At 41.0% G+C, this 27,956-nt stretch overlaps 1 protein-coding gene and 1 long non-coding RNA gene across 7 annotated transcripts; one reads left to right on the top strand and one right to left on the bottom strand.

Annotated features, from left to right (window-relative positions):
- Window positions 1-1,176: 1,176 nt before the first annotated feature.
- On the top strand, window positions 1,177-19,692 carry LOC115343968 (histone H4 transcription factor-like). 6 transcript variants are annotated; one of them, XM_030020578.2, is made up of 9 exons: window positions 1,177-2,461; window positions 2,847-3,000; window positions 4,120-4,343; window positions 8,310-8,421; window positions 12,270-12,422; window positions 16,095-16,215; window positions 17,239-17,377; window positions 18,185-18,300; window positions 18,928-19,692. In XM_030020578.2, exons 2-9 carry the CDS (start codon window positions 2,850-2,852, stop codon window positions 19,244-19,246), a joined length of 1,335 nt encoding a protein of 444 aa, XP_029876438.1. In that variant the 5' UTR covers window positions 1,177-2,461; window positions 2,847-2,849; the 3' UTR covers window positions 19,247-19,692. The 6 variants fall into 6 exon arrangements, 5 of the variants coding, with proteins under 5 accessions (XP_029876438.1, XP_029876440.1, XP_029876441.1 ...); XM_030020579.2 differs by having other exon boundaries at window positions 1,207-1,269; window positions 2,332-3,000; XM_041124981.1 differs by lacking the exon at window positions 2,847-3,000 and having other exon boundaries at window positions 1,223-1,269; window positions 1,482-1,516.
- Window positions 19,693-25,486: 5,794 nt separating this feature from the next.
- LOC115343969 lies at window positions 25,487-27,435 on the bottom strand. The gene is made up of 2 exons (XR_003924349.1): window positions 27,303-27,435; window positions 25,487-26,774 (listed from the first exon to the last, which is right to left on the bottom strand). It is a non-coding gene; the product is annotated as an uncharacterized LOC115343969 (long non-coding RNA).
- Window positions 27,436-27,956: the final 521 nt, after the last annotated feature.

Below are 27,956 nucleotides of genomic sequence, written 5' to 3'. Positions count from 1 at the left end.
CTACACTTGGCTACGACTTCCAGCTCTCAGTGGCGTGAATTGCTGGCTAATACTCTCTTACTTTTAAAGGTGCCCCTCTTTGGTGTGAAGGATATTGAAAATGGTGGGGGTTACTCTAAACTGAGAGCACTATAAGGGGAAGAATTAGAGGGCAGGCAGTGGTGAGTGGGATTGTTCAGCGGTAGCTAGAACAGCAGTCATAGGAAGATGTGTTCTAATCTCCCCAAATGCCTTTGCAGCCCCTTGCCTGCCTCCCTTCTGCCCTGGACGTTCGCCTCCCACCAGCTGCTCCCCCGTTCCTGCCGTGAGCTGGCCGTTCAACCTCGGCTCCAGCACCAGAAATGGGGGCCTGCGCCGCAGCCCGATGGCTCTCCCAGGCTTCTGCAAGACGTGCCGCTCTTCACCGCCCAGGCCCTCTGAAACGGGGGGGAACTCCGTGCGCCGCGGGGCCTCGGCAGCCTGCGCCACAAAGGAAGCAAGACGGACCGAGTCCAGCGACGGTGCGTCCCCACCGCCCGCGCCTACACACCCGCACGGGCGAGGGGTGCGGCCCTGCCCGCGCCACCGGCCCCACACCGGGCACCCCTCGGGTTTGGGACACACCTCATCGGGCTCCGGAGAGGCTGAAGAGGGAAGCGCACCTCCGGGGCCGCCCCCGCCCAGCGCGGCAGCGGGGGACAGCTCACCGCCGCGGCCCTCCACGGCGCGCAATGACCCCGGCCTCGGGTAAAACCACGGCCTTCGTCACCGCGGGGGCAGCCCACGGCTCCACCCGCGGAAGGGGAGCGCTGTGGAAACGCGGCGCCGAAGTCCCGGCTCGGCCACCGCTCACGCCTTCGCTCGGAGGAGAAAGACGGCGGCGCCCCGAGCGAGCGCGCCCGTCCCGTCCCCCCCCCGGGCCGTGAGGTGAGGCGAGAGCCCGAGCCGCTCCCCGCCTTGGGTACGGCCTCTGCGCATGCGCACGCCTGCGGCTGGCGCCGGTGCCCGTTCGTACCCGCCTCGCCCTGCGGCGTGCCCCTCCCGCGCCCCCGGGGCCGGTTAGCGCCGTTGGTCGGGCGTGTGGAGAGCCCCTCGGCCCGGCCGGGCTCGCTTCCCCGCCCGCTAGCAGCTAAGGGCGGCTGAGGGGGGGGGGGTGTCTGTGGGCGGCTGAGGGGGGTGTAGAGACGACGGGGGTGAAGGCTGTGGGCGGCTGAGGCGGGGTGCGGAGGCAGCCCGGGGAAGGGGGAAGGCGCTGAGGGTCCCTGTCGTTATGGACCGGAGGATTTCAAGGTCGGTCCCAGGGTTTGCCCTCTGGTCGTGTTTGCCTCTAGTCTAGTCTGCTTGTTAGGATATTGTGGACACCGGCATTGGCCAATTAGAATAATTATAACTTGAAATATTTTGTTCCAGTGGTATTAATACTGTCTGGAATAACTTGAATAAAGTACTTGACAATGGATTATTTAATGCGTAGCATAAACGGTAGTCATCTTACCTTTCAGTCGGTCTTTAGGGATGCCAACGTTTCCTGCTTCAGGTCAGTAAGATGGGGCATTGGTGAAATAAAAGGCTTGGTTGTAGCAGCGTGAATTAAACTGTTACAATGTGAGAAGAGTCCTACTTGCAATCTGAGACGATCGGTTCTCTCAGAAGCTTTCTGCTAATTCACTTGCTGGTGGAGGAATGCTTCCAAATTGGTTTTTTTAGTAGCGGAAAGTACAAAGATACTGCCAGTTATGTTGGTAGTGTCTGCTTAACACCATTGAGTTGGCATACTGATTCCTGCATGCTTTTCCACTTGTACGCTATTTTTTTTTAACCTAGTATTATGTCAGTGCCTGACTTTTTTAATCACTAGAATCAACAACAGCATCAGGGAAGACACAGGCAGACTTTTATATTGATGCTTTAGGCTATTGGACAGAGTTTGTCTTCCAGGTCTGTACGTGTTGATGAGAAAATGAAGAACCTCCTCCCAGCTGCTTGTTACCATCCTCCTTCCAAAGTCTGCTGCTGACTGAAATCCATCAGCTGATCTGCTTGGAGGCTATTTAAACTCTTAAAACTAATCCAGATTGCTGGGAATAATGCAAGTTAGGGAGTGGTCCTCTGAGCAGCTGAACCGGCAGATCTTTGAAGCTAGTAACTCAAGGAAGCATAGGGGGATGGAAAACCACTGAGAACAGGCCAGTATTTTTTAATAAAGTTTGCTGTTGTTGTATCTGTTCAGAGTCATGAAAAAACAGTGGAACTATTTCTCCTTGGTTTGTATTCCTGTTGCTTCCTTTATACTGATACAAACATGCGTTCCCCCCAAGAATTAGCTTTCAGCTGGATCCGTTTTCTCGTGAGTTTAGTGGCTGGCTGTGCCAATTCCAGAGCTGGATCTTGAGAAGAACAAGAAGGGGTAGATGGAACCAGCCCTGTTCAGTGGGAGCCCGCACTGATGTCAGGCTAAAGTGACTGTGAAATTGCACTCTTGGTAATGGTTACTTCGGCTTTCTATGTGGAAAGAGGTTTTACAGTACTGCTGTGGAATTAAATTACAATAAAGGCATCCTCAGCAGATGTTTGGGATGGTGATCGTAGGACTCTTACTGTATGGTTGTAATGAAAATGTTACAACTTGTGGCTTTAGGCAAGGTGTAAATGTTTGTAAAATACGGCTTTATATTCTTAAAATAATGTATCCAGTAATTAAAAAAAAAAAAAAAAAGAACACACACACACACGCACACACTTCCCACACACACACAAAGCATTTGTGTCATCTAGGAGTCTGTAATCTTAACTGCTATTTGTACAAGAGAAATTTACAGAAATGTAATATGATAACTACAACTTCTCTGTACTTCTAAAAATTTTAGGCAATGGCCTCTGGAGGTAAATTTAAGAACGCTGAATTGATATTACCATGTGAATGGAAAGAATGCTGCTTTGTAGGGAAATGCATGGAGGAATTTTGTAATCATATTGCAGAACACCTGGAAGAGTACCTACACCATCCCCTGGAAACAGCAGGTCATTTATGTCTCATCTGTCACACAGATTACATTGCAGTTTGGAAGATGATTACCAGTATAGAAAATAATACTGACTTATGTTCACCTGCACCTTAGCTTTTCTAAGGCCCACCTGCATGAAGCCCTTAGACAATTACACCTGCATTTTGCTTCGTATCTGATTGTCCTGGTTTTTTTGTTTGTATTGATAGCTATTACTAGTATGGAAAGAGACTGGAGAGGTGATGTCATGAGAACTTCTGCCGAGGATTTTTTTTCTAAGATTAGGGCCTGAGCAGGTGCAATTGTCTAAAACAGATTTTAGCAAATTGTTTTTGAATGGTACAGTTCGTCTCCTTCAGGGAACTGGCCTGCTGCTGAAGAATTCTAAGTTTAAAGCAGCACTTGCATGAATCTTTATAGAAAAACAGAAACTTTTATTGTTTGTATGATATTTACCTTATTTGGATATCTACACTGGTGTTATTTTATGACGGGTATTGTATTTTACATCTTTTTAGCAGTATTAAATGTGTTTAGAACAAAACCAAAAAAATCTGATTCTGCAGAAAATTATAGGCGGTCTCTGTGGATGTAATAGCAGTAATATACTAGACTTTTTAATATAGCTATTTTGGCTCTTGTATATCCTACTCTTTATTCTTAACACTGTAATCAAGTGTAATTACAGGTGTAGACATTTTAATTAAAGGTGAATGAGTTTTAATTAAAGGTGAAAAAAGTAGAATTGGACCAACATTAACAATGTCTCTGTGACCTAAGCTGAAGAGTGTCGTAGTATATACCTAAGAAAATACTTATTTTTACAAATTTTTCCTATTGAATCTATGAAGTGCCTTTCTGCAAAAAGTTGTATTTTTAAGGTACAAAGCACTCTAGTATTGCTGCAGTTGTGAGACAGTGGTAAATCTGTTTGCCACCGAGATTTGCAAGTTTTATCTAATGCGTTATGAGTAGATAGCAATTACCAGCTTCTCTGCTAAGGTTACTTACAGATTAAGGTTACTTACAGAAAGTTATTGCAAATAAAAGTACTGTTGGCATTCTCACTGTTGTGGCACACAGCTGCAGATTTCATGCAGTGTTCTGTTATATGTTACTTTTTTCTTGTGTTTAGAGCAGTACCGGTGCTGGTGGAGAAGTTGTGAATTTGGAGCGAAAGATCCCAGAGAGCTGATAACACATGTCAATTTTCACGGTTACCACACCAAACTAAAATTCATAGGCTCTCAGTTACAGGCATTGCACCGCGATTTGCCAGTGTGTTTGCAGAACAGTCGTAGCTGGCATCAGTTACCAAAGACTTCAGAGGAGTTTGTTTGCCATTGGGAGAATTGCAATGTAAGTGAAATACGTTGAGATGTTGCCGTTTTTTTTCCTTTCCTAACTTTACCTTGACATTCTTTGGATTTGACTCACTATTGGGAATTTTTGCTCAGTCTTACCTCTGAACAATGTTTCCCGCTATCTTTGTAAGCAATACATGATAATTATTATGGTAGCATTCATGAAAATGTAACCAACGTATTTGCATAACATCTGTGACCTTGAATTAAAATTTTCTTTCTCTTCATGGTGACTGAAATGATCTTTTTGACAAAGATGCAACTTCTTTTGTGTTTTAAGAGCATATATGCAAAACTTTAATATAGCCAGTTTAATAATAAATTAATGAACTTGGTAGTTTGTAGACAGGTCCAGAGTATTTATTGTTTGTCTGAAGAAAGGTGCAACAGAATATTTGATGTTTCCTTGGTCAGTTGGAAATGTAGTGGGTTTTTTGGTTTTGTTTTGGTTTGCTTTTTGTTTTTTTTACTGGGACAGAAATCAGACATTTGCAACAGACTGTTCATATAAGTCTGATGTTCAAATGTGGCCAAGATTCGTTTCAACTAAAAATGGTTTGTATCTTGACCACTTTTTGGTGTCCTGTATTAAATAAAATCATTATCCATTTCATTTTGACTGTGCTATTTCTATATCAAGTAAACCAAGATGATTAGCAGTTGCTATCTGTTTTGACAATGTTAACATAAATAGTGCTGCTTGTATAAATTTTTTTCTGCTTCTTGGAGGTGTTCATTCCTGATCAAAAGTGGCTTCATATTGATATGACATTATAGGGAAGCACTTTCTCTGTCTCTGTTGGCCTTACAACCTCAGCTGTTATTTATGGCTAGTGAGCATTACCTTTGCCTCCAAGTGTGATGCCTTGGAGATGACATTTTCTTACCATCTCCTTTTGTGTAACTGTTGAGCAAGATAGTTTTTAGAGAAAGAAGTAGTGCAGAAAAATTGTCTATCTGGTCTACATTAATTTTTTCATGTTGTATGAAGTTTTTTGTTTCATTTGAGTTAAGTGATATAACTGAAACCAAAATATTGGCAAAGAAGAAACAACTGAAATGAGTCGTACTGTGGAAATTGGAAAAACTGTAAAACTAAACAATTTTGCAAACCTCATATGGGCAAATCTGATGTAGGTTTAGTAATGTTGAAATACAAATCAAAACAAAAACTTTAATGTTTTTCAAAGGCCTTTGATCCTTTTTTTCCTTATGTCTTTCTAGGCCTTTCAATGTTTCATGGGTTATCATTCTTAAATCCTATTTCTCTATTATCTATGACTTTTTCATATCAAAGTTGTGCTAAAATTAATGACATAAACTATGCTTTTTGAGGTTATAAACAAACACTAATGAGGATGAAAATATTTCCTGGCAAGGGAATGTCAGACTGGTGGTGTTTTACATAGGTATTGTATCCCTCACATTGTTGAATTAGAATCAGTGTGATGTTTGAGTAAATATACTGCAGTGATGGAGTGAAATTACTTTTGTCTTCTGATGGTGGTTATAGTCCATGCTTTGCTTTGCTAACCTTCTCCTTACTAGGTCTGAAGTTAGTTCTGTTTTTCTCTTAACATTTCAGCTTAGAGATTGTTTGTGCCATAGCATATATGAAAGGTGAGTGCCTCCTCATCTGTATGTTATAACTGAACAGAATGTCTAGAAATATCCATTTCCTCTTTTGGCTCTGAATTTAGAATATCTATACTCACATAATGCTTTGATATCTCTCTTTTCATTAATTTTCCTTTACATGAAATAAGGAATGACATAAAAATCTGAGAGTGAAGTTTATAGAGAGGGGTAATTCTGTTGTTAAGTCAATCTGTGAGAAACTCTATCTCTCTAAATAAAGGCTTTTATTTACTAGTGGATTACACATGCAAGTATCCCATTCTCTTCTTTTTAAAACTCTAAGCCTAAACATATAATACAGCGCATTATTTATGATAACTTTTGGATTGTTTGCATAGTTTGATTACAACCTATTGTTACAAACAAATCTTATTGCCATTATGTCTCATAGCTTATAGGAATCATATTTCTTACAATACTTATTTTTGTTATTAATGCTTTTTAATATATACCAATCAGTCTTTACTCACATACTGCCATGATTGGTCTATTTATTTTAAAAATGAAGAGGTTCAGAAAAACTTCAAAGCCCTCAGAATTTGATTTTGCTGCATCTGTCAGTAAGCACAGTCTTTTGAAAAACATGCTTAAAAACCAGAAGACAAATCTTCCTGTTAATTGATTTCATGTTCCATTTTTCATTTATGTAAGTGGGCAGTTTTGGCTGATGGAATCCTTTAGTCCGTAGCATTTTGCTAAATCTTTTTATACATGTTTTTTCAAGTTCAAACTATGTTGTGAATTTTATTAATTAAAAGAATGTTTCCCAACTTAGTAGGCAGGCTAGACTAGACCCAGGAGGTGGGGTAGGGCACACTGCAAAAGAGGAGAAATTTGAGGGCAGGGAAAACTACTTACCTTTCCCACCCTCCTGCAAATATGTTCCCACAGTTATGAATATAATTGTCTTTGAAAATCACCCATACAGCTTCCCCCGACACTTGTGGTGCCTCCTACTGTGTCAGATTCCGTTTCCCCAAAGGTAAAACTTCTGACTCGGGCAACAGACCCCAAAACTTCTTTCCTATTTACATATAAAGAAATATTCAAGAAAGTTCCGGCAAAACACTTAACGAGATGGTGTTAACAAATGAAAATGAGTTTAACCCCCATATGGTTACTCTGATTAAGAAGTGAAGAGGTTTTCGATCACTGCCTAGCTCAGTATGTTGATTCACCTTAATATGTCTGTATGTTTTCATGTACACAAGACCTTGGATCTCTCAGATCGTGTTTCAAGCCCTTCAGAGGAAATAATGGCTTGTGTCCCTGAGGGAGCTATTGTGAAATACATTGGAGTATGAATTTAAAATGCAGCAGTTTGCCTGCATTAACTCCTCGTGTGAATGCTCTATTCTGCAAGCAGAATGCCTAGCAGCTTAGTTTAATCCACTCTACTAAGAATAGGATGATTAAAAACAGATAATAATAAATAGGTTTTTTCACTTATATATTTTTCTTTAAAACAAAACAAAAAAAGGTGTTTAAATTTGAATCAACTATACAGTATTGGTAGTGGCAATATCAGCCTAAGGAGTTTCACCTGTTTCCCATTTCCTCTAACCAGTGTTTTGATTTGGTTGAAAGCCAGATCAATTCCTTGTCCCAATTCAATGTGTAGCCTTACAAAATTGTGCCAGCCCAGCAGAGAGGTTAAGGGGTTAAATTATTGGGAACTGAGAGGAATACTTTCAATTGCAACTGATGACAGTATGCAGTTGAATGACACCCTGTGTTACTTGCAGAAAATGCAATATGCAGTCTACTTTCACTCTGCAGGTGTGGAGTTTTGTGGAGTGAGGCAGAGGCTAATTAAGGTTTAGTCCCCCTTGTCACATAAGTACTGACTCATGGAGTGCTGTGTCCATAACACCTAATTCAGTTTAATCATTGTGCAGCCTTCCCATTTCTGCTGGAATTACCTGCACTGCCCTCATAGCCTTCTCGTGAGTAGGAGCAGGTAGAAATGAAGGGAGGGGAGAAAGTAAAGATATACCAAAGAAATAAATCAACAGAAATACATTAACAGACACATCTCTGCCCCAAAGAATGGGTAGCATTCACTCAATTAGTCTAGACAGACTTTTCAACTACTAGATGGTAGGTGAAAATTCAGGACCTGGTTTGTGTGGTGGATACTGCACAATGTTCTACATTTTTGTAGTTGATGTAATTGTCTCTGTGTTGGGGTGAGTTAATTAAATGTTACTGCAATATTTACTGGTGTCTGTTTGGTTTCTAAAAACACTTAATTCTATGTTCCTGTCAGTTGATTTCCTGCCAAAACTATCTTGTCTTCTTCATGCTTCTATTTTGTTTTTAGGTTACCTTCAATAACCCAGTGTGGTTTTATCAACATGTTGCTATTCATGCCTATGCTACTGAGGAAGAAACTATTACAGATCAGAAGAAAGCTGTTTATTGTCACTGGAAAGGTAGTTCATATAAAAAAAAATTCCATTTCAAAAACTATTTCACTGCAGTGTTTCTTATAAATTCACTTAGTGCTACATGTTGCATAGGAACTTGTGAGAGATCTTCAGATATTTTTTCGTCTGTCTTAAATAGTTGCAGAAACATTTCTGTTTTATGGGCACCGTGATTTAAGTAGAATAGTTCCTATCATCCATGGGGTTGAACAGTGTCAACTCCCAATTAGTCTAAGTTGAGAATTGCCAGTACTGAACAGGGTTGGGTTTCCTCATAATTCTGCCTGTGGTTGATAGTTCATATACCATTCAAACAGACTTCACTTATATTCTACCAGGATCAGGGTTGTGTCCCTCAAAATAATCTGTCATGGTGAACTTACTCTTTGCTCTCCCTCATCTGTTCCCTTCAAAACAAGGGAAGCACAGCTATTGCCCTCCTAGTTTTTCTCAACTCTGTGGTGAGAAAGAGCATTTTTAATGCATTCTCTGTATTGCTAGCTACCTCTTGAGTTAAAATTATTGTCATGACTTCAAAGCTGATGTTCTGCCCTTGGCTCTATTGTAGAAGCCACATTCCATTGACAGTCTTTCATAGTAGATGCCTTGATTGTTTGAGTAAGGGCTAAACTATGGACTGCCATTTGATGTGCATGCCATTCAGCTTCACACCTACAAAGTATATGTGCAGAACCTCTCCAGAAGAAAAGACTTTCTGCTGAAGAATAATGAGACTATTTGTGGAACTCTGGTCCTGGAACAGATCATTCCGTGCTTGCTTTAAACCAATCAATTTGGCTATGTCTTGTAAAATGTGTCAACAAAGTCCAGGTTTGTTTGGAATCCTCTTGGTGAACCCTTCAGATATGTCTTTTCAATTCATGGGTTAAAGTTACATTTTGGGTTAGCTATTCACTGGAATGATGACAGAATCCTGTTGGTGGATGCAAGGTGACATCATTTTGTTCCTTTTCCCTCTTGAGATTAGCTGACAGGTGCACTATTTTTTTTGGCTGGGGAACTCACTCCAGTGACATAGTGTAGAATCTGTAGTACTTAGAGGAACAAAAAACACACATCAGTGTGATCATAACTTTATAAAATATAGCCTATTAGGACAGGTGAAGGGACTCGTCTGACTGTATAGCTTAAATAACAGAATGGGGAAAATGGAAATGCAGAAGAAAAGGAATATGGTATGTCTTCAGATATGTTTAATAAATGCCCTGCTGTTAGGAACAGTGAAATCATCTGTTCTCCATGTCTGTGCTAGAAAGGATGAGAAGTAATGAGCTTCAGTTGTAACAAGAGAGGTGCATGTTATAAGTTAGGAAAGCCATTTTAATAGGGTATTTTAAAATACTGTAGCAGCTGCCTGTTGAAATTATGGAGGTTGTCTGTCACTGGGGAACTGAGAAGACCTCTTTTGAGACCAAGGTGTAATTGATCCTGCCTTTGAACAAAAGAATAGGTCCTGGGGTTTAAAGGGTCTGTTGTAGTCTGTGATCTTGACATACAGGGTGGTGGTATACATTTGAAAATGACATGCAGAATCATAATGTCCAGGCAGTGAAAGACAGCTTTTCATTTGCACCCCCAAACTTAACAAGCAAGGACAGGCCAGTAAGGTCTCATCTCTGTGAGGAAGCAGTTGTCATGTAACTGGGACAACAGATAGAAGGTGATCAGTCTTTTCCAGGGACCCTCAGTGTACTAGCTGGCAGTCTGAGTTGGTTTGAATTTGTGGTGGTCCTGCAAGAGTGGGCTGCTCTGCAAGGGAAGGCAAACTGGGAGTTAAGGGTGACAGTTAGGTGGGCAGGGACCTCACTGACAGGGTGCAGTCTCACAGAACTTGAACAAGAAGAATAGAGCAGGTCTGGTGGTGCTAGCCAGGTTCAGCCACAGCCCAGTGATTTACCAGCCAAGTCCACTGTGACAAGACAGGTCTGAGGTCAAGCCAGGAAGTCCAGAGAGCAAGTCACAGGCAGGGCCAGTGAGGTGCAAGGGGTAGGTAACTGCAGCTCCCAAGCCAGAGAGCACAGGGTGAGTGGAAGCCCCAGATGAGGCTTCTCACTGCTCTTTCTCACAACTTAGCTGTTTTCACAGAAGTGTGATTGAAGCTTGAACAGCATCACCATATTGGAGCAGACCTCAAATGCAGACAACTAAACTCTTAAATGTGTGGGGTGGAACTGGCCGCAGAGGAGGATTACAGAGAAAGATGGCTATAGGCTGGTCAGGGCAACCAGAAGCTGTTGGTATACTTGGGGCCCTGGCAGAGTTCACAAAGGAAGGATGTAAGAGAGAGATTCAGTCTGATGTCATTTATATTCCATTTTGAATCTGGGGCTAAACAGAGACAGAAATCTTCATGTTGTACTAGAAGAATAACCAGTCCTCCAGCTTTTGATCTAGACATGGGAGCTTGTCCTTTTTCTATGGCCCCTCCTGATCAGAAGTATCCTGTACACAGTAGAGGTGAAAGAGACACTGATGATCCTGATTCCTCATTGTAGGCAAGGTGAGGTTTTAGGATTTCCTTTGTCTGTTAGTAAGGTGTCTAGAGTTCTGTCCCTTTACTAAGTATGTTAATCTGGAGCTCAGAACTCCTTTCCAGGAAGCTGCCTATATTCTACCCATTGGAGTGGATGTGGGTTGTTATCAAGGCTATTACATTCATGTTCTACTTGAGAGAATGTGCCAGTGAATAGTAGAAATGGATCTCACAATGCACATACTTGGTTAAATGAACTAGGCAAATCCTTGTTAAATGAATTTTATGTATTCATTTCTGAGACCAAAAGGTATCCAACCTGTCGTTGAGTTTGGTTCACTTGATTAGTCTTAAAAAGAGTAATCCACAGAAGAATATTTTATCTTTCCCTACCTCTTGCTCTTGAATTTGAATTTAGTCCTCTTGATTCTTAAGAGTCTTTGACTGGGTCCAGGCTACTTCACCTTTCTAAAAAGGCAGTATTCTGCATAGCTGTTATCTTTGTTAGGTAGATGAGAGAGACTTGTGGTTGCTTCTCCTTATGTGAGAGGGTAGGCTATTCCTTCACATCTGTCTGAAGTTTTCTCCTGAAAGTAGTTCTTTAGTTCCATTTATACCAATACATTAACCTACTAGGGTTTTTCCCCTTATTTGTCACGTCAATAGCTGGAGCTTTCTACTTGTGCTGTTAAAACTTGCACTGTGTTTATGGTACCAGACTGTTCCTGAGTTTGAGAGATCTGAGGACATAGCTATTTATATGCAAAGATTGTTTGGTGGATAGCCGATTGCTTGTGGTTAACCACCATGTGATTGTGTATGTAAAGATAGAAAATGTGAAGATAAAAAAAAAAAAAAAAAAAGAGGTCAGGAAGCAGAGTTCTTGGAGATGTACAGTTGACGTATTCACTATACCATCTTGTTCTCCTGGTTATCCAGAGACCACAAAGATTGCTGGAATTCTGCGATGGGGGGGCAACAGGAATAGTAATGAATGTTATCTCTATTCTACTGTATGGGCATACATGTGGGGTCAAAAACTTTGACATGTGAGGGTGGAAAGCATAGCAGCATGCTCTCTGCTGATTCAAGACTGAAATTTTTGTGAGACACACACATGGCCAACGTATCTTGAAGAATTCTGATTACTGACAAATAATCTGGCTTTAGCATCAATATTTGTGGGGTTAAATGTCATGTGATGTTTGTAATAGTACCAGTCTGATTCCCACCCCCCTGAAGCTTTTTTGTATGTTTCTAAAAATACAACAGTAGACATAAGTATGTAATAGCCTTTTCTGTTTCTACATAAGAAATAGTACAGTACTCATGTGCAGCTTTTTTTGTTTGGTTCATTTAGATTGTTTAGGCATATTTAAAGGAAAGCATAAGCTCTCGGATCATTTAAGAACCCACACACAAGAAAGAGTTGTAGCATGTCCTACTTGTGGAGGAATGTTCTCCAATAACACTAAGTTTTTTGATCATGCAAAGAGACAAATTTCAGAAGATAGTAAGTGGATATGCTCTTATTTCTGTTTATATTTGTAAGAAATTTTCATTTAATGTGCTTTGTGATAATGTGCACATGTAATTTCATAAATATTTCTATTTTTCATATAAGTCAATTGCATGAAAGCAGGGTTTACTCCAGGAAGGCAGTTGTTTTCATAAAGCATAGAAGTTCTCTTGACTTTGCATGTCCAATGAATTAGATTAATGAAAGTGAGCAACAGAACACCCTTAGATTCAGCAGAAAAGCTATTTGCTTGGCAGCTGTGGCATCACACTGTCTCTCTTCCCTTGGTGCCTGTGGCACCGCGTGACATTCCACTGACACTGGGAAACTGCCCATGAATGGGAAAGACTTTTGATTATTGAAGAGTGAACCTCCACACGAGCCAGACTTGGATTACAAAGTCTCTGCAAGTAATCCCAATGAGCATTTAACTACTCTCAGGTCAAAAGGCAATTTTTTTCTCTTCAGCTTTGCTTTTCCAGTAGGTATTTTCCTCACCAGAACACTCCCTACCTCAACCAACTGTGTATTAGTTGGCATGCTTTCCTGCATGCTAAAGAGGAAGGGAGAGGTGGTTGGTTTTTCTGTTTTTAAGTGCTTGGAATATATTTAGGAATTATGGGTGTTTTGGTGATGGAAAGTAGGTGCATTCTAGGTAATTGACAGAAGAGCTCAAATTCCAAACTGTTAGTGTTTTGAACAGCTTGTTATTCTGTTTAGGATAGAATTAACTTGCTGATAAACAATCCTTTTCATTAAGCGTAAACTAAATTTTCTTCTGAAGAGTATTGGTAATGAAAAAGAATATTGAAACTCTCTCAATGCTGTGTTAGCTTATTCATTAAACTGGCAGCTATAGGTTATTAATTAATAAATCTTTCATAAGTTATTTGTATTGCCACTAAATAGTTTCTACTTAAATTCAGAACAAATATTTGTTTGCCAGAACTGTCAGAAACATTTTGCCAATGAAAGGCTGCTACGAGATCACATGAGGGGACATGGTAAGTCAGAGCTTTTTAAGATAAAATGTACTTTTCTCAAGGTCACCTTGTACAGAACAGGTTTGATAAACTACAGAGTTATAAGTATGATTATATCAGCTAAGAAAATCAATATATGGAACTAGGACAACTGTGTAATAAATGCTGGAAAGTAAGAATTTCATTGCCAGTCCCTCTGAAGCATGGAAATTCCCTTCATGCCTTCTGATCTTAAAGTTTAAGGGGCTTTTCTATTTTGCAGGAGCTTCTGTGCAGATGCTTTTTCTTCACTTGCATGTCTGTTTATTTGCTTTCATGACTAGGGGCATGGTTAAAGCCAAAGCTGTGTTTTAGCTTGGGCTGCAACTCTGCTCACCTTGCAGTGCATAATCAGCCTCACTCAAATAGTGTAGTCCATCGTTGACCTAACCACAATCTCCCTGAGGTCCCCAAATTATTCCCACAAGTTATACTACAACAGCTATGACTTGCTGGGAAAGAATCCTACAGCATCTAAGCACAAGGAAACATGTGATATTGCTGTTGGACATACAGGAAATGCAGAAGCCGAGAGGTGGGTAGGTCTTTGCTTTGGGAATAGGAATATTTGAACCATGTAGCTAGACCTGGGTATCAGTCGTTTAGGTTGTATAAACATGCAAGTAGCTTTGTGCAGACTTGCTCAGTCAGGGTAGATTCTACTTTCTAGCTGCATTCTTAAGGAAACATGATTTTTCACTGTCTGCAAGTCACATTGATGCTTAACAACTATGCATTTGATTTGGTGCTTACTGTGAGCTACCAGGACTGACCATGTCTGTATTTAAGTGGTTTTACAGTTGACATGCATCTGACTAAAATACATTAATTTTTATATTTTATATTAGAAAATATAGAATTATTTTAGTTTTGTTTACTAGATTAGTTTTATTCCTTTGTCTCAAGGTGATTTTGGATAGAAATTGGAAATAAATGCAAATTATGATTTCTTTGGTTTTGTTTTTGTTAGCTAATGAAGCATAAATATGCTGTTGGGTTTTTTTAAAATTAAAGCATAACACACCTTAAGATAAATTTGATATATTAAATAAAGCACATGGCAAACTGAACTATTTGTTTCTGGTCACTCTGGCTGCACTTAAACTTTTGTGAATTGTACAATGCACCTGGCTGTCCTTGTCCGCTGATAATTCAGACTGTGTTCTGCTTGCATAGCCAGGGAAAATCACAAGGTGGCTGGACCTAGGAACAAGGATGATGTGAACCTGTGTCATGTCCCAGTAAGCCACAGCGAACCAGCTGCAATGTGAACTTGGCTGAAGCAGCTGGGAGGCATTCCTGGGTCCAACTGTTTAGGCACAACCTAAAGCCATTCAGATATCAGAGCCAGTTACTTTCCCGATCCGTGATTCAGCTTTCCTTAAAAATTCTGGCAGCATACATGTCTACATGTTAGTGGAGACTGCCAGTGCAGATGTGACATTTTCAGATTCTTACCCCAGCATATTTCATAATAGCTTGCTGGTATAGATAAATACTGAAATTTTCTTTTAAAGAGCTTGCCTACCTCTAAGAAATTATTCTGAAATAAGCTGTGATGTGAATGCAAATGCTGTAGGTACTCTGAAATCACTCCCTACACGGACCTACTTACATGCCAGACAACTAAGTAAACTGTTGGATACTCCCATTTCAAGAGACTGCTGAACTTCACTGATGCAGTTTTACAGATTAAGTTATTCCAGACTAGTTTTCCACACGGAATTATTTATTTTAGGGAGGAAAAAAAAAAGTCATTTTTCCTGATTTAAGACAAACTATGAGGAAAAGTGCCTATGCAGGGAGTGATTCTAGAATAGTTACAGTGCATTATATTTACTTCCTTTTTTGAGAAAACATGAGCACTTCAACTGCATGGTTTTCTTTGGCCACCTATAAAGCACTGGGCTGATTATAAGATAATGTGTTGTTTCAAAGTCCTAAATATAACATTTACTCTAAATCCAAAACTTCTTTATTGAGACTCTTCGTACTGCATTCATCAGGTTGCTGATTTATATGCAGCAAAGCAAGCATTTGTTCAGCTTAAGATGTTATAGTCCTGCCTGCCAATCTGCCAGAGGTTCTCTGCAGTTCCAGAGTCGTCAGAGCAAACTTGTGTCTCAGCCATTGCAGTTCATAGTCTGGCAGCTTAGCAAGCACCTAGCATTATTATGCCTTAAGCAAATATATCCGAGTGTGAAATGGGGAGGCGGAGGACAGACACATACTCTTTCTGCCACCTTTTTAAGAGTGGTAATGCCTTAAACACTAGAAGTAGATTTGCCAGTGCTTGTCTGTCAGAAGGCCTCCAGACAGCATCCACCTTCTAGAAATCCTCCCAAAGTGCCAAGAGCAAAACGATAATCATCTTTTTTGTTAGAGCCTAGAGAGTGAAACATGATCCTCTACATCTTTTTCCCTTACCTTCTATTTTTTGAAAGTAAAAATTTTTTTTATTGCATATGCATTCCATTTTTATATCATTTTTTTCTCTGTACATTTTATTCCCAAATGTATTATAATCTGTTAATTTTGATATGATATTTTAATACATTTTTTTGTCATATATCATAGCAGACAATGTCCTGGTGAAGCTGTAGTATAGAACCGAAAGTATCTTTCTTTCTACTATCTTTTCTAGTTAACCGTGTTACATGTGCCCTTTGTGATATGGTATGCACAAGTGTCTCCTCACTGAAAGCACACATCAGATTCCGACACTGTGATGAACGTCCTTTCCATTGTCACCTCTGTGATAGCGGGTAAGAAAATCTGAGGCTCATAGCTATGTGAGCAGAACTGTAGAACCAAGTTAGTGTTCTACATAGGAGTTAGTAAAGAAAGAAAAATTTCAACCACTAAAATAATCAGCTGTTCAATGAAGAAATCTAACAGCTTCATCTGCTGTTCATCTGACTTCAGCTGCTGAGACATTGTAGTTCATGAACTTCCGGTGCAGGTAGGACTGATGAGTTAAAAGGTGAATTTTCTTGGCAAGACTGCATACTACAAAATGGTCATCACGACAAGTTGAGATGTGTAGCAGTAGCACCTTAAACTGTGGGTTTTGCCATTCTAAATGATTGCTGGCTGCTTGCTGGGAGAGACACAATCTTCTCCTTTGAGTGACTTTTCTGCCACAGGCTTACTGTACCTTGTGCTGTCTTGCGCTTTCATCTTTCTGTGGTGGTTTCTTTTCTGCTTTCACCATATGATGCCACACAGTAGTGAAATTTAAAAAAAAAAAAGTGGCATTGTGATGTGATAGACCAAGTTGCATATATAAGCATTGGCAAACTGTGTTTAACTTTGCCAGAGAAGATGAGAGGTCTAGCCTTTTTATGCTGGAAGTGCGATAAAATGAACAAATATTTAAGTACTTCTGTGTTCACACTGTGGGTGGACAGAAGGAAATAATCTGAATTTCTAGACCAGAGAGGATGAAGTGACTGATTGATAATGGACAAGAATTTTGTCTATGTGAACAGAAAGAGAGGGTGATGCCTTACAACGTGGTTGTGGAAAAATTACCTAAATTTGGGCATGGTGTGGATGTGTGGGAAGAAAGAGGGAATGGAAAATGAAATCCAGAGCACATCAAAGAGATGTCTGTACTATCCCCTTTTCACAGGTGGAAAAACTGAGGTAGAGAAGTAATTTACACATATTCCGCTTTCACTTGTCATTGTCGGAGCCAAAAATTACTACCTCCCAGTCCTAAACATTAACCACAAGACTACTCCTCTGTACTATTATATCTGTTATTTGTTTTACTTTGTTTTCAGTTTTAAGAATGCGTATGATCTGCATAAACATGTTGAAACACACAATGATTCAGATGCCTACAGCTGTGATGTTGAAGGATGTGGTTTTACTTCATGGACTTTACAAAATTTGAGACAGCATTACAAGAGAGTGCATGTGGTGAGTATATTAAATAGCAGAAGAAAATATATTGCTATAAATGAGACTAAAGTTTCAAATTTACGTGCTTTTAGTTTCTTCTGAATTAATGAAATGCTTCATTTTTGCATCAAATCAAGTATTCATTTGCACACATTTCTAGGACTCTTGCAAGGATTATGCAAATACCTGACTCATCCTTACCTATAGATTTTGAGTACTTACTTTAGGTGCATGCAGTTGCATACTCACAGTCTTGCACTCTGGCCAACCCCCTCCCCCACCTTCCCTTTTTAAAAAAAAAAAATGCCAATCCTAATCTCAACAGCAGAGTATTTCGGGGATTAAAATCCAATGTCACCTTTCTCCTTATATTGGTACTCCATCCTTAGAACTAATATGGTACCTGAAAATAGGGAAACTATAAAGTCTGTAAAGCTTATATCACTTTTAATTGGGTGAGTCTGGCCACAACATTAAAATACAGTTTTGGCTGCTATAGTTTATGCGCGCTTGTTGCCTGTTTCTTCAACTTTCTGAGTTATGATCACTGCTATGTTGTAAAATGAATATATTTTAGTGGAAGCTATGTGTCACACTGCTGTTGGCGATATCTGCAGTACTGATGGCCAATGCAGAGAATTTCCATGTTCACTAGGGTTCCTTAATCAGACAAGTTCTAAAACACACACATTTTAAATGTTTTAGGAAGTCAACTTCAAAAGGTTTTCAGCTAGTTAGTGTGGTTTTCCCCTTTTCAACAAAGGAGTAATTTTTGTCATATATACATGCAAGCCTTCAATGACTCTAACAGTCTTTCTTCCTAAGAGTAAAAGCATTCTGAAGTATAAATGCCACATCTGTCAGAAATGTTTCTCCTGGAGTTATACATTGACGCTACATCTTCGAAAAGCTCATAAACTCAGCAGTCATTCTCGTTTCAGGTATGTTACCAGTTGATTCTTGTTCAGATCATAAAGTATTTTTTTTAACTTTTTGTTTAAGAGATCCAGATATTTAATTAAACACTATCTTAAGTTGTGTTCCATTTTAAACATTTCGACCATGAAACAATTTACTAGCTAGGTTTCACTATCATGATGGAAAACCTAGTGTAAAGATGGTTAAACCAAGGAAATAAAAAGCTCTTTTGCTTTTATAGCTTTTACCACTGTGAAAATCTTGTAACCTAGATTGTTGAAAGAAATTTTTTCACCCTGCAAGTTGTATCGACCAGAGAGTACATAAATATATCAACAGCTTCTGTAGTATAAGCAAGCCATACTCTCTATTTTCGGACAAGAATATCCAGCAAATAAAATATAATTATGAATAGGTATCTTTTATTTTCTGTTACGCGATGTATATTTGATAAAAACTACTTATTGGAACCGTCTTGCAGGTGTTCCTTCACATAGAGTGTCTTGTTTGAGTGCCACCTTATAAATAGCAATCTAATTCATCTTTTAATTGCTGACATTCTCAGGTTTGGCAACCTAATTAGATGTCATTCTTATTTTCTGCTGTAAATGCTATGTTTGAAACTTGTATTTTCAATTTTATTTCCTTAGATACAAAGAAGATGATGAGGGTCATATGAGTTTGAACATAGCAGTATATAATGCTGTCATGGGTTTAGGTCAGGCTGTTAATAACAAGATGGTAACAAATAAGCCTTCACCAAGTCAAAATAGTTTTGGAAGAGAAGGAGGGGACTCTTGCGAAAGAGACACTTCAACAGTAGAAGTACTTTTCACACAGCTTCAGCCGTGGTCACAAGCTACTGGAGAAAATGTTCTGGTAGAAAGAGAGACTTCTATGCCAGAGCCTGTGTATTCTGAACTTCAAACTGTTGTACTTCCGCTAAAGTTGCTGAAGCAACACCAATGAATCTGAGGGAAAAACTCTTAGAAATGGAACTGGGCTTGGGAATTCAGATAGCTTTCTAAAAAACAGACTTTTTGTGGATTTTTACTGTGAAAACTATACTCTTCGGAAGAGGTTTGGTTTTTTTAAACAAAATATGTTTTAAAGTCTTCACTTTTATCCTTGTCAAATCTTGTATATAATACTGTGTTTTCTCAGCTTTCATGTTAAATTATTCTAATATGCTTAGAGAATATATCCAAGATACACACAATACTATACACACATAATACTTTCATTTTTAGCCTTTTGGAGAAGAAACTTTTAAGTTCTTTGTATTCATATAGCATATATGTGTGTGTGCATGTGTATTTATTTATTTATTAAAAAAATATAGCCCACAGGGAAAGTGTTGAGCCAATGCATGAGACAAACACTTTGACTCGGTAGGTAAAACATCCCATTTTTTATTAGCACACTATGTTATTGTGATGGGTTGACCCTGGCTGGTTGCCAGGTGCCCACCAAAGCCATTCTATCACTCCCCCTCCTCAGCTGGACAGGGGAGAGAAAATATAACAAAGAGCTTGTGGGTCGAGATAAGGACAGGAGAGATATCACTCATCACTTACCGTCACGGGCAAAACAGACTCAACTTGGGGAAAATTAACTTGCTTTATTACAAATCAACCAGAGTAGGGTAATGAGAAAAAAAACCTGAATCTCAGAACACCTTCCCTCCACCCCTCCCTTCTTCCCAGGCACAACTTCACTCCCGGCTTCTCTACCAACCCCCCCCAGCGGCACAGGGGGAACGGGGATGGGGTTTACGGTCAGTTCATCACACGTTGTTTCTGCCGCTTCATCCTCCTCAGGGGGAGGACTCATCACACTCTTCCCTGCTCCAACGTGGGGTCCCACCCACGGGAGACAGTCCTCCACGAACTTCTCCAACGTGGGCCCTTCCCACGGGCTGCAGTTCTTCACGAACTGCTCCAGCATGGGTCCTTTCCACGGTGTGCAGTCCTTCAGGAGCACACTGCTCCAGCGTGGGTCCCCCACGGGGTCACAAGTCCTGCCAGAAAACCTGCTCCGTGGGCTCCTCTCTCCACAGATCCGCAGGTCCTGCCAGGAACCTGCTCCAGCGCAGGGTTCCCACGGGGTCACAGCCTCCTTCGGGACAACCCACCTGCTCCGGCGTGGGGTCCTCCACGGGCTACAGGTGGAGATCTGCTCCACCGTGGACCTCCATGGACTGCAGGGGGACAGCCTGCCTCACCATGGTCTTCACCACGGGCCGCAGGGGAATCTCTGCTCCGGCGCCTGGAGCATCTCCTCCCCCTCCTTCTTCACTGACCTTGGTGTCCGCAGAGTTGTTTCTCTTGCATGTTCTCACTCCTCTCTCCGGCTGCCGAATCTGCCTGTCCCAACTTTTTTCCTTCTTAAAAATGTTATCACAGAGGCGTTACCGCTATCGCTGATTGGCTCGGCCTTGGCCGGCGGCAGGTCCATCTTAGAGCCAGCTGGTATTGGCTCTCTCTCGAACACAGGGGAAACTTCCAGCAACTTCTTACAGAAGCCACCCCTGTAACCCCCCCCGCTACCAAAACCTTGCCAGCAAAACCAATACAGTTATTTATTAGAAATCAGATAACAGCTTGTGAGATGTATATAAAAAAATCTACAATTTTGGCACTTTACTTAGCTTTACTTAGTGACTTTAAAATTATTTCAAGAGTTATTAGAGAGACTTTATTATAATGGACTTTTAAGCTACAATGTATTGTTAAATGAATACGTTTAAATAAAAAAAGGTTAGGTGTAAATAAAACAGTTCAAGATGTTCGTACAGCTGACTTTAGGATTTATATACCATTTGGTATAATGGAAATTTTATAGTTATTTGTTGGGTGCTGCAGGTACAATGATGAGAAAGTAAAAGAATTATATTGGCATCATAGCTAAACGTACCTAACTGTATTTTTATAAATAATTCCACATAGCCGTAGTAATTCTGACCTGTTAGGAAAAATGCTTGGCAAAGACATTCAGTTGATTCTTGTGTAAAGGGCATAGACAAAAAGACCAGCATCTTTCATCACAGTAAAAATTAATTACAATGTTTGAAACATTTTTTGAAACAAGACCTGAAGGAGCCCTCCAACTAAAGTATGTAAGGCTTACACACAGGAGAAGGTAGTATTCAGTCAGCTAGAAGACTAACTTACCCTGTGTTAGCTACTACAAGCCAGTGTCCCTTGAGGACCCAGAGGTATTCTCTGAGAAGGGCTTGCTGTGCCACTTTGAAAGCAGCTTCCAGCGCATACACAGAGCTGTATTGCTTACTGAATGTTCATTCCTTTATGTAGACAAACTGATGCTGAGAGCCCAGGACAAGCAATCAGCCTGCACGCAGGTGAGTCCCCAGCCAACCAGAATGAAGTATCAGACAGACTGAGAATAGTTTGAACAAAAAATAGGTCATCTGAAATTGAAGTGAGCTTGTCATGTAACTCCAAGGATGCTGGGGCACTTCTATTTGGGAGGATTTACACTGTGCATCTTCTGTAGAAAACTGACTCCCCTGAACTGGCCCCTCATCATCTAACTGCTGACCGCTGTTGCATGCGAGGACTATGAAGCTGTGCTGGGCCTGTGTGCGGGGCCAGGGGAAGGAAGGACTTGTTCCCTCTCATCCCCACAGCTGGAAGAGAACAGTGCTCTGCCTGGGGCCCTCACGAAGGCTGGCAGGAGCAGGCGAGGAGGTGGTATCAGCATAGGACCTGTTACGCTCTTACATGAACTGTTCCTTCTGCTTCCTGCATTTGCTGTCACAAAGAGCGTGGGGAGAGTGAGCCCGCTGAAAGGTCTGTGCCTTTTTGCTGCAGATGCATTATGAACAGGAGCGGGGCTTGCTGGAGGGAGCTCTAAGTAATGCCTGACTGTGCACCTGTGCTCAGACAGCAGTGCTCACTGCTGCTTCAACCTGACAGCCTAGACCAGGTTGTCTATGACATTTAGCAATCTTGGCCAGAGAGAGAAAAGGAATTTAAGACCCCTGCCACAACTATAGGCAGATTAAAATTCATGGCTGTAAAAATCTCCTTCCATAGCTGTCCACCTTGTTAGTTCCTGCCTTGAAAGTTCCTGCTTTGCAGGCAGCTGAGATCTTTGTGCTCAGGTTTTAGTATTATTAAATATGCTGGGCTGTAATTTGTGGCAATTCAGCTGATGTTTCAAGAGCAGTTGAGCCATCTGTGCAGTAGGGGCAGGCCAGACAGATGTGGGTGGCAGCCTGATTTTAATCTGCCTTTGTGCGTGAATCAGAGACCCAGCATTTTTAATACTTTACAATATGGGTAAAACTGACTCACGTTTCTCTGGGCAATGAATAGGTACCACTGTAGCCTCTGGGATTTCCCCTGCTAAATATCAAAGGCCTGCAACAAACAACAGAGGTGTTAATGCTTCCCAGAGAAAGAGTCCTTTATAATGGAAAGTATTAGTCAACCAGAATACAGAGGAGACTTTTCCAGATCTTTTACACTAGTTTACCAGAAGCCTTTAATCCAATATCCAACAACTTACTCCTTTGGGCAGATCCCCATGCCTGCCTGATTGGGAGGTTGCTGCCTTCGTGCAAGCTGCACTGCAGGTACCAAGGTTAATTTACACAAAGCCGGTTCAGGGCTTCACATGACAGATTTGAACAGGGCATTATAGATCTGTACTTGAGCTGCAGAACCACACTTGCAGGGCAAAGGTATGACCTGCAAATTCTGAATTGCCACAACTTTGTGTGAGCCTATTAAATACATTTTGGAAGACAAAATCAACTGTGGGGGCAGACACAATGGGATGATAATTTATTAATGGAGACCTATTTTTGAAAATCATATTTTAAAATAATTTCCCTCAGTTATGCTGCTTAATGACACTCTAGAGTTTTATTCTACTATTGCTTAGGTACCCGTGGCACTTTATTATTATTCACAGTGTTTGCATTCACACAAGGGCTTTGCAAAGCTAAAAAGTTACCTCCATTTTCTTGTCAGTAATGTAGTTTAAAGTTTACATTCTTATATTAGTTTGTATACAGATGCTTTGTTAACACCCATGTATTTACTAGGCAATAGTAGTTAGCGACAATGGATTTCAAAGTTGTTTTGTCAGATTTTATGTTAAGATTTAAGTATTACATTAGCACTCCAAGATGCTGGTTTGCATGTACCAAGCAAAATAAAATATCTATGTGAATGAAAGCACTTTGGTGAAGAGGCTTTTTTTTCTGATTTTGATACCAAATTATAATTTTTTCATGCTAGTAACTTGTACTAAAATAACTGTATGTAAATCTATTCGGTTTTGAAAACTAGGGGTTTGTTTCTGCTTAATTTTCAACGTGATTCTGAAGCTGCTTTCTCCCCAGCAAGTGCTGCCGAGTGCTGTCCCACAGAAGAGCCTATAGAGGGTGCCTGAGGACTGAACGCGCTGACTCACCCTGCCACCTTGTCCTACGACATTGTGTGACATGTGTCAAGCAAATAGCTTCATTGAACACATACTTTATTCAGTGCCTCCTGGAAGAAAGAAGCTCTACGAGAAACAAGGCATTATTTGCTGGGATTTGTGGGACCCGGCCTGAAAAACAACTTCTTCCCGTGCACACCAGGTATGAGGTGGACGTGAGTCATTAGGGACTTGTTCTCATGGAGCCAGATCATCAGATAAGGTAAACTGGCGCAGGTCCACTCACGTCTGTAAAACCAGCATAATGTCTAACTGTGGCTCTGGCACGGGACCTTTGTGGATTTCGGTAGGACCGGACTAGCCCTTGGCTTTGTGGAGGCAGGAGGAGACAGCTTGTCAGGCTGACAAAGAAACCCTTTGATAATGACCTCGGAGATGGTGCCCTGCAGCACAGCTAACAGCAGGAAAAAATGCACCTAAAAATGACGGTGTCTGCCAGGAAGCAGAGCAAGATCGAGCTTGAGGAACTCATGCAGAACACCTTTTTTGTTCTCAGAGGTTTGAGAATGAAAATTTAAAACTAGGCATTCTTTTCCTTAATACCACAGCAACAACCATGTTAGTCATTCACTGCTTATATGAATGTGATTAATTTTTTTTTATTCTGTATTTTTTTCACTTTGTTCAGGCTCTCTACCATCATAAACAGAGCTGATAATGAAATACAGGTAAAATTTGCATTGTTTAATACTTCTCGATTAAGTTCCTGAAAGCAGGGCTTTTTACTATCTTTACAGAGGAAGAATGTTAGCAAAAATAGTTCAGAAGTTTCTAAGAAAGCAGTTGTGAAAAAGCAAGTATTTGTCTCCTGGAAAAAAAATTCTCAAAGCTGGATCATTAAGCAGTGCTATTATTTTGCATGGGCTGTAAAGTTTAGCGTCTGGGAGAGGAGTGATTGCCCTGATCTGTTTTTTGGCATATAATTCGATGAAGTAAGACGTGTTAAAAGCAATCTGCAAAGCCTACTTAAAGCCCCGAAACAGTAATTTTCTTACTAGATCACATCAAATACAGAGAATGTTTTGTTACTGTCTCTACAGCAAGGAGCATATGTGATCTTCAGCAAATTATGATGTGCCTTGGTTTTCTGCCTCTAAAGAGGAGTTCTCAGCTTTACAAGGAAGCCACAAGATTTTTATTAACATGTGTTCTGATTTGTTCAGCTGTTATAGTCATGAGCACTAAAAACACGCTGATGAAGGCCCAAGCATGGTTGCCAGTCTGCCTTTTAATTCATGGCTTACTTTTGTACGTTCAAATCAATTTATAAAGGAACTGACCCTTGGGGTGCTGAGCAGGCAGAGCTGCCATTAACTTAAGATCTTGAACTAGCAAAAATTCATACATGTGCCTCCCTCTGGGCACTAGGAGCAGCCCAGCTGGAGTGTGTCATTGACTTCATTAGGATTACCTACACTGTACCTTTTTTTTTTTTTTTTTTTTTTTTTAATTTTCTTCAGTGGAAAAGTTAGTTTGAGAATTCCCACCCTCTTCCTACTGCTCATTTCCACCGCCACACCATACTTCTCAGTTGTTCGCGAGGGTGTGCTTTAAATGAGATCAGCAAGGAACTCCAGCATCTGTTACAATGTGTAACTATGCCCCTTTCATCACTTTCTTTGGAGGTAGTTTCCTTCCAGCCTACTCGCCTCCCTTTCTGTTGACATTAACAAGCATCTGGTAAGTCAGGCCAGCTTTCTGATCTGTCTGAAAACTAACCAAGGGAGTTTTTTGAAGTGAGATCATTGAGCTGATTCAGTTACTGTTCAACCACGTGAACGCCAATACAACCGTGTGAATACTAGCACCGACACAAAAAGGGGACGGCAGGCTCCTTCAGAGACAATGTAATTTTAGGTTGGCTTAAGCCAACTGCAGTATTGCACTGTTTGAGTATAAAAATCTAACCATAGGTTAAATGTTTGCAAAGTGGGCAAATGGATGGATTTTTGGTTTATCTTTTTGGAAAGTTGCAAGTTGCAAATTAGTGCTCTTTTGTATCAGCTTTAAAGCTGTTACATAGTTGCCATCTGCTATCTGTTTACAGAACACAGAAGCAAAATATTTTAGCTCTAACATACAGAACAAAGGTGCCCCTAAGACCTGTTGAAGCTTCAGGTTGGTTGACTTCATATACCCCAAGCAACCCTTTAGAAGGATTTCATTTTAAAAAGAGAAGGCTAAAGCACTGGATTAAATCCTGTTCTCCGAAAGGACTGAGAAATACTGCAAGACAATGAAACAGTGTAAGAAGGTAGTTTCTTTGTGATGCCCTTGCTAATGTACATGCACGGAAGAGCAGGATTTATACAAGACTGGTTACCTTGCCACAAAAAGATACATTAAGTTGGTTTCACATGATTTGTTCTCAATAAACCTAGTATTGACTATTGTTTTGTCAGTCTGGCTAGCTATTAGCATATTTTATCTATTTGTTTATTTATAGTCAGGGACCTGACTGCTCTGGAATTCCCTTGTGACTTTCTTTTTCTGCCTCTTGAAGACAAGCTCTTCTGGTGCCCTTTTCCAGCCTTCCTACACTTCACCAACTAAAAGCTCAGAGCCTGAGCAGCCAGTTCTCTAAGCACTTTAAATGTGAATTTTATTTAGGCCTAGTCCTTCTGAAAGCACTGAAGTAATCGAAATTCTCTTAGATGAGCTCTTTCTATGTTCTTTCATGAGCTCTCACTCCTTTGTTGCTGGTGTTTGTTGAATTAATTCTCAAATCACAGTGCAGGTAGAAGGTATACAATCTACTTTTTGCTTAAACTCAACTGCCAACTAAGTGCAAGCTGGGTTTCGTCCAACTCAAGTTTTACAACTTTCACCATCTTCCCAATGAAACAGGAGTTTGAATGACAATGTAACATTAGTGGAATAAAATATCTGGTGTGCTATTTGGAACAGAGTTGTGCACACCTCCAGAAGATAGAGCGTCCAAGGCCCTGGTTCTGCAAATCACTTTGACTTAAGCAGAGCTCCTTGAGAGAACAGCAGTCTCTCCAGGCTGATCCAGTTACAGCTGTAGTCCCAAATCAAAGCAAGGAACAAGTTAGGATGATAGCTAGGAGAAGGAGGTCAGATAGAGGTGTATTGTTGGGTCACAGAGGTGACCTAAGGGCTTGTCTCTACACACAGCTATTTCTTATTCCTGATTTATTTATACATAGATGTTCTCATTCAGAGTAAACCATTGTTTAGTTTAATCCGGAGCAAATTAAGCAGGAACAAGTCGATGTGGAATAAAGCCCTGAGAACAGACTTCATGTCCCATGTCTTCTGAAAGTAATTAAATGTCTCTATAGATTCTTTTTAAATGGAGTTTTGCAAAGACAAGACTGCTATTAAGCTAGCTTTAAAACACATTGTCCTCTATCTATTGCCTAACCTGCCAGATTAAATTATCATACACTAACTGCCTGGAACAATCAGCTTGAGTCTGATATTCAGTATAACAAACAAACACGAGCTTTATTAACCTTTAGACATGTGATAGGTGTGAAGGTCATGATGCAGATTGGAATAGCCTCTTTACCATGGAGTTACGTACCAAAGGTTGCAGACTCCTTCCTTCCAACTGCAGCATCTCAGTAACAGAGTAAGACTCTTTATCCATCAGTCCGAGTCCTGCGGTACCTGCAATTCGATCCACAAAAGGATTCAGGCACTGAAATCTGCTGCTGGGATCATCAAAGCTCCTACTCCCAGGGGCAACTAAAAGCCAGAGATGCCTCAGTTCTTGGCAGTACGGTTTCCCAAAGCCTAAAAATTGTTGCTTCGGAGCACGCCTGGACAGACACCAGTCTCCGCCACGCGCTGCAGGCTGGCCCGAGTCTCGCAGACACGGTCAGGATGCACAGATGAAGCGTTTGTGCCCCTTGGCCGGAGGGACGCAGACCCACCGGGGTTTCCAGAGCAGGCCCTGCTAGAAGAAAAGCAAGGAACGCGGTTGCCGGTGCTTCCCTCCCCCTTTAAGTAATAGCTTAATTATCACAGCGCGCCAGCCTGCGCAGCCCTCCCTTCCTCCCCCGTGGCTTTTGCCCGGGAAGCTTTGGACACGCGTGCTGCACGGGGGCGGGGGGGGGGGCTGCCCCGCTCCCCCCGGCCGGGAGCTTGCGGGGTGCCCGGGAGAGAAGAGGGGGCCTGTGGAGAAACCCACCCGGGGGTGAGGCAACTGCCCTCTGCGGGTGTCGGGAGAAGCAAG

The sequence above is a fragment of the Aquila chrysaetos genome, chromosome 7 (genome assembly GCF_900496995.4).
Source record: "Aquila chrysaetos chrysaetos chromosome 7, bAquChr1.4, whole genome shotgun sequence".
NCBI classification, from domain to species: domain Eukaryota; kingdom Metazoa; phylum Chordata; class Aves; order Accipitriformes; family Accipitridae; genus Aquila; species Aquila chrysaetos.
This window is presented reverse-complemented; position numbering and strand designations above follow the sequence as displayed.

Coding starts and splice junctions, on each gene's coding strand:
- LOC115343968 (XM_030020578.2), top strand. CDS start 2,850: ATGGCCTCTGGAGGTAAATTTAAGAACGCTGAATTGATATTACCATGT. Junction 16,216..17,238: donor TGTCACCTCTGTGATAGCGG/GTAAGAAAATCT, acceptor CTTTGTTTTCAG/TTTTAAGAATGCGTATGATC. Junction 17,378..18,184: donor ATTACAAGAGAGTGCATGTG/GTGAGTATATTA, acceptor TTTCTTCCTAAG/AGTAAAAGCATTCTGAAGTA.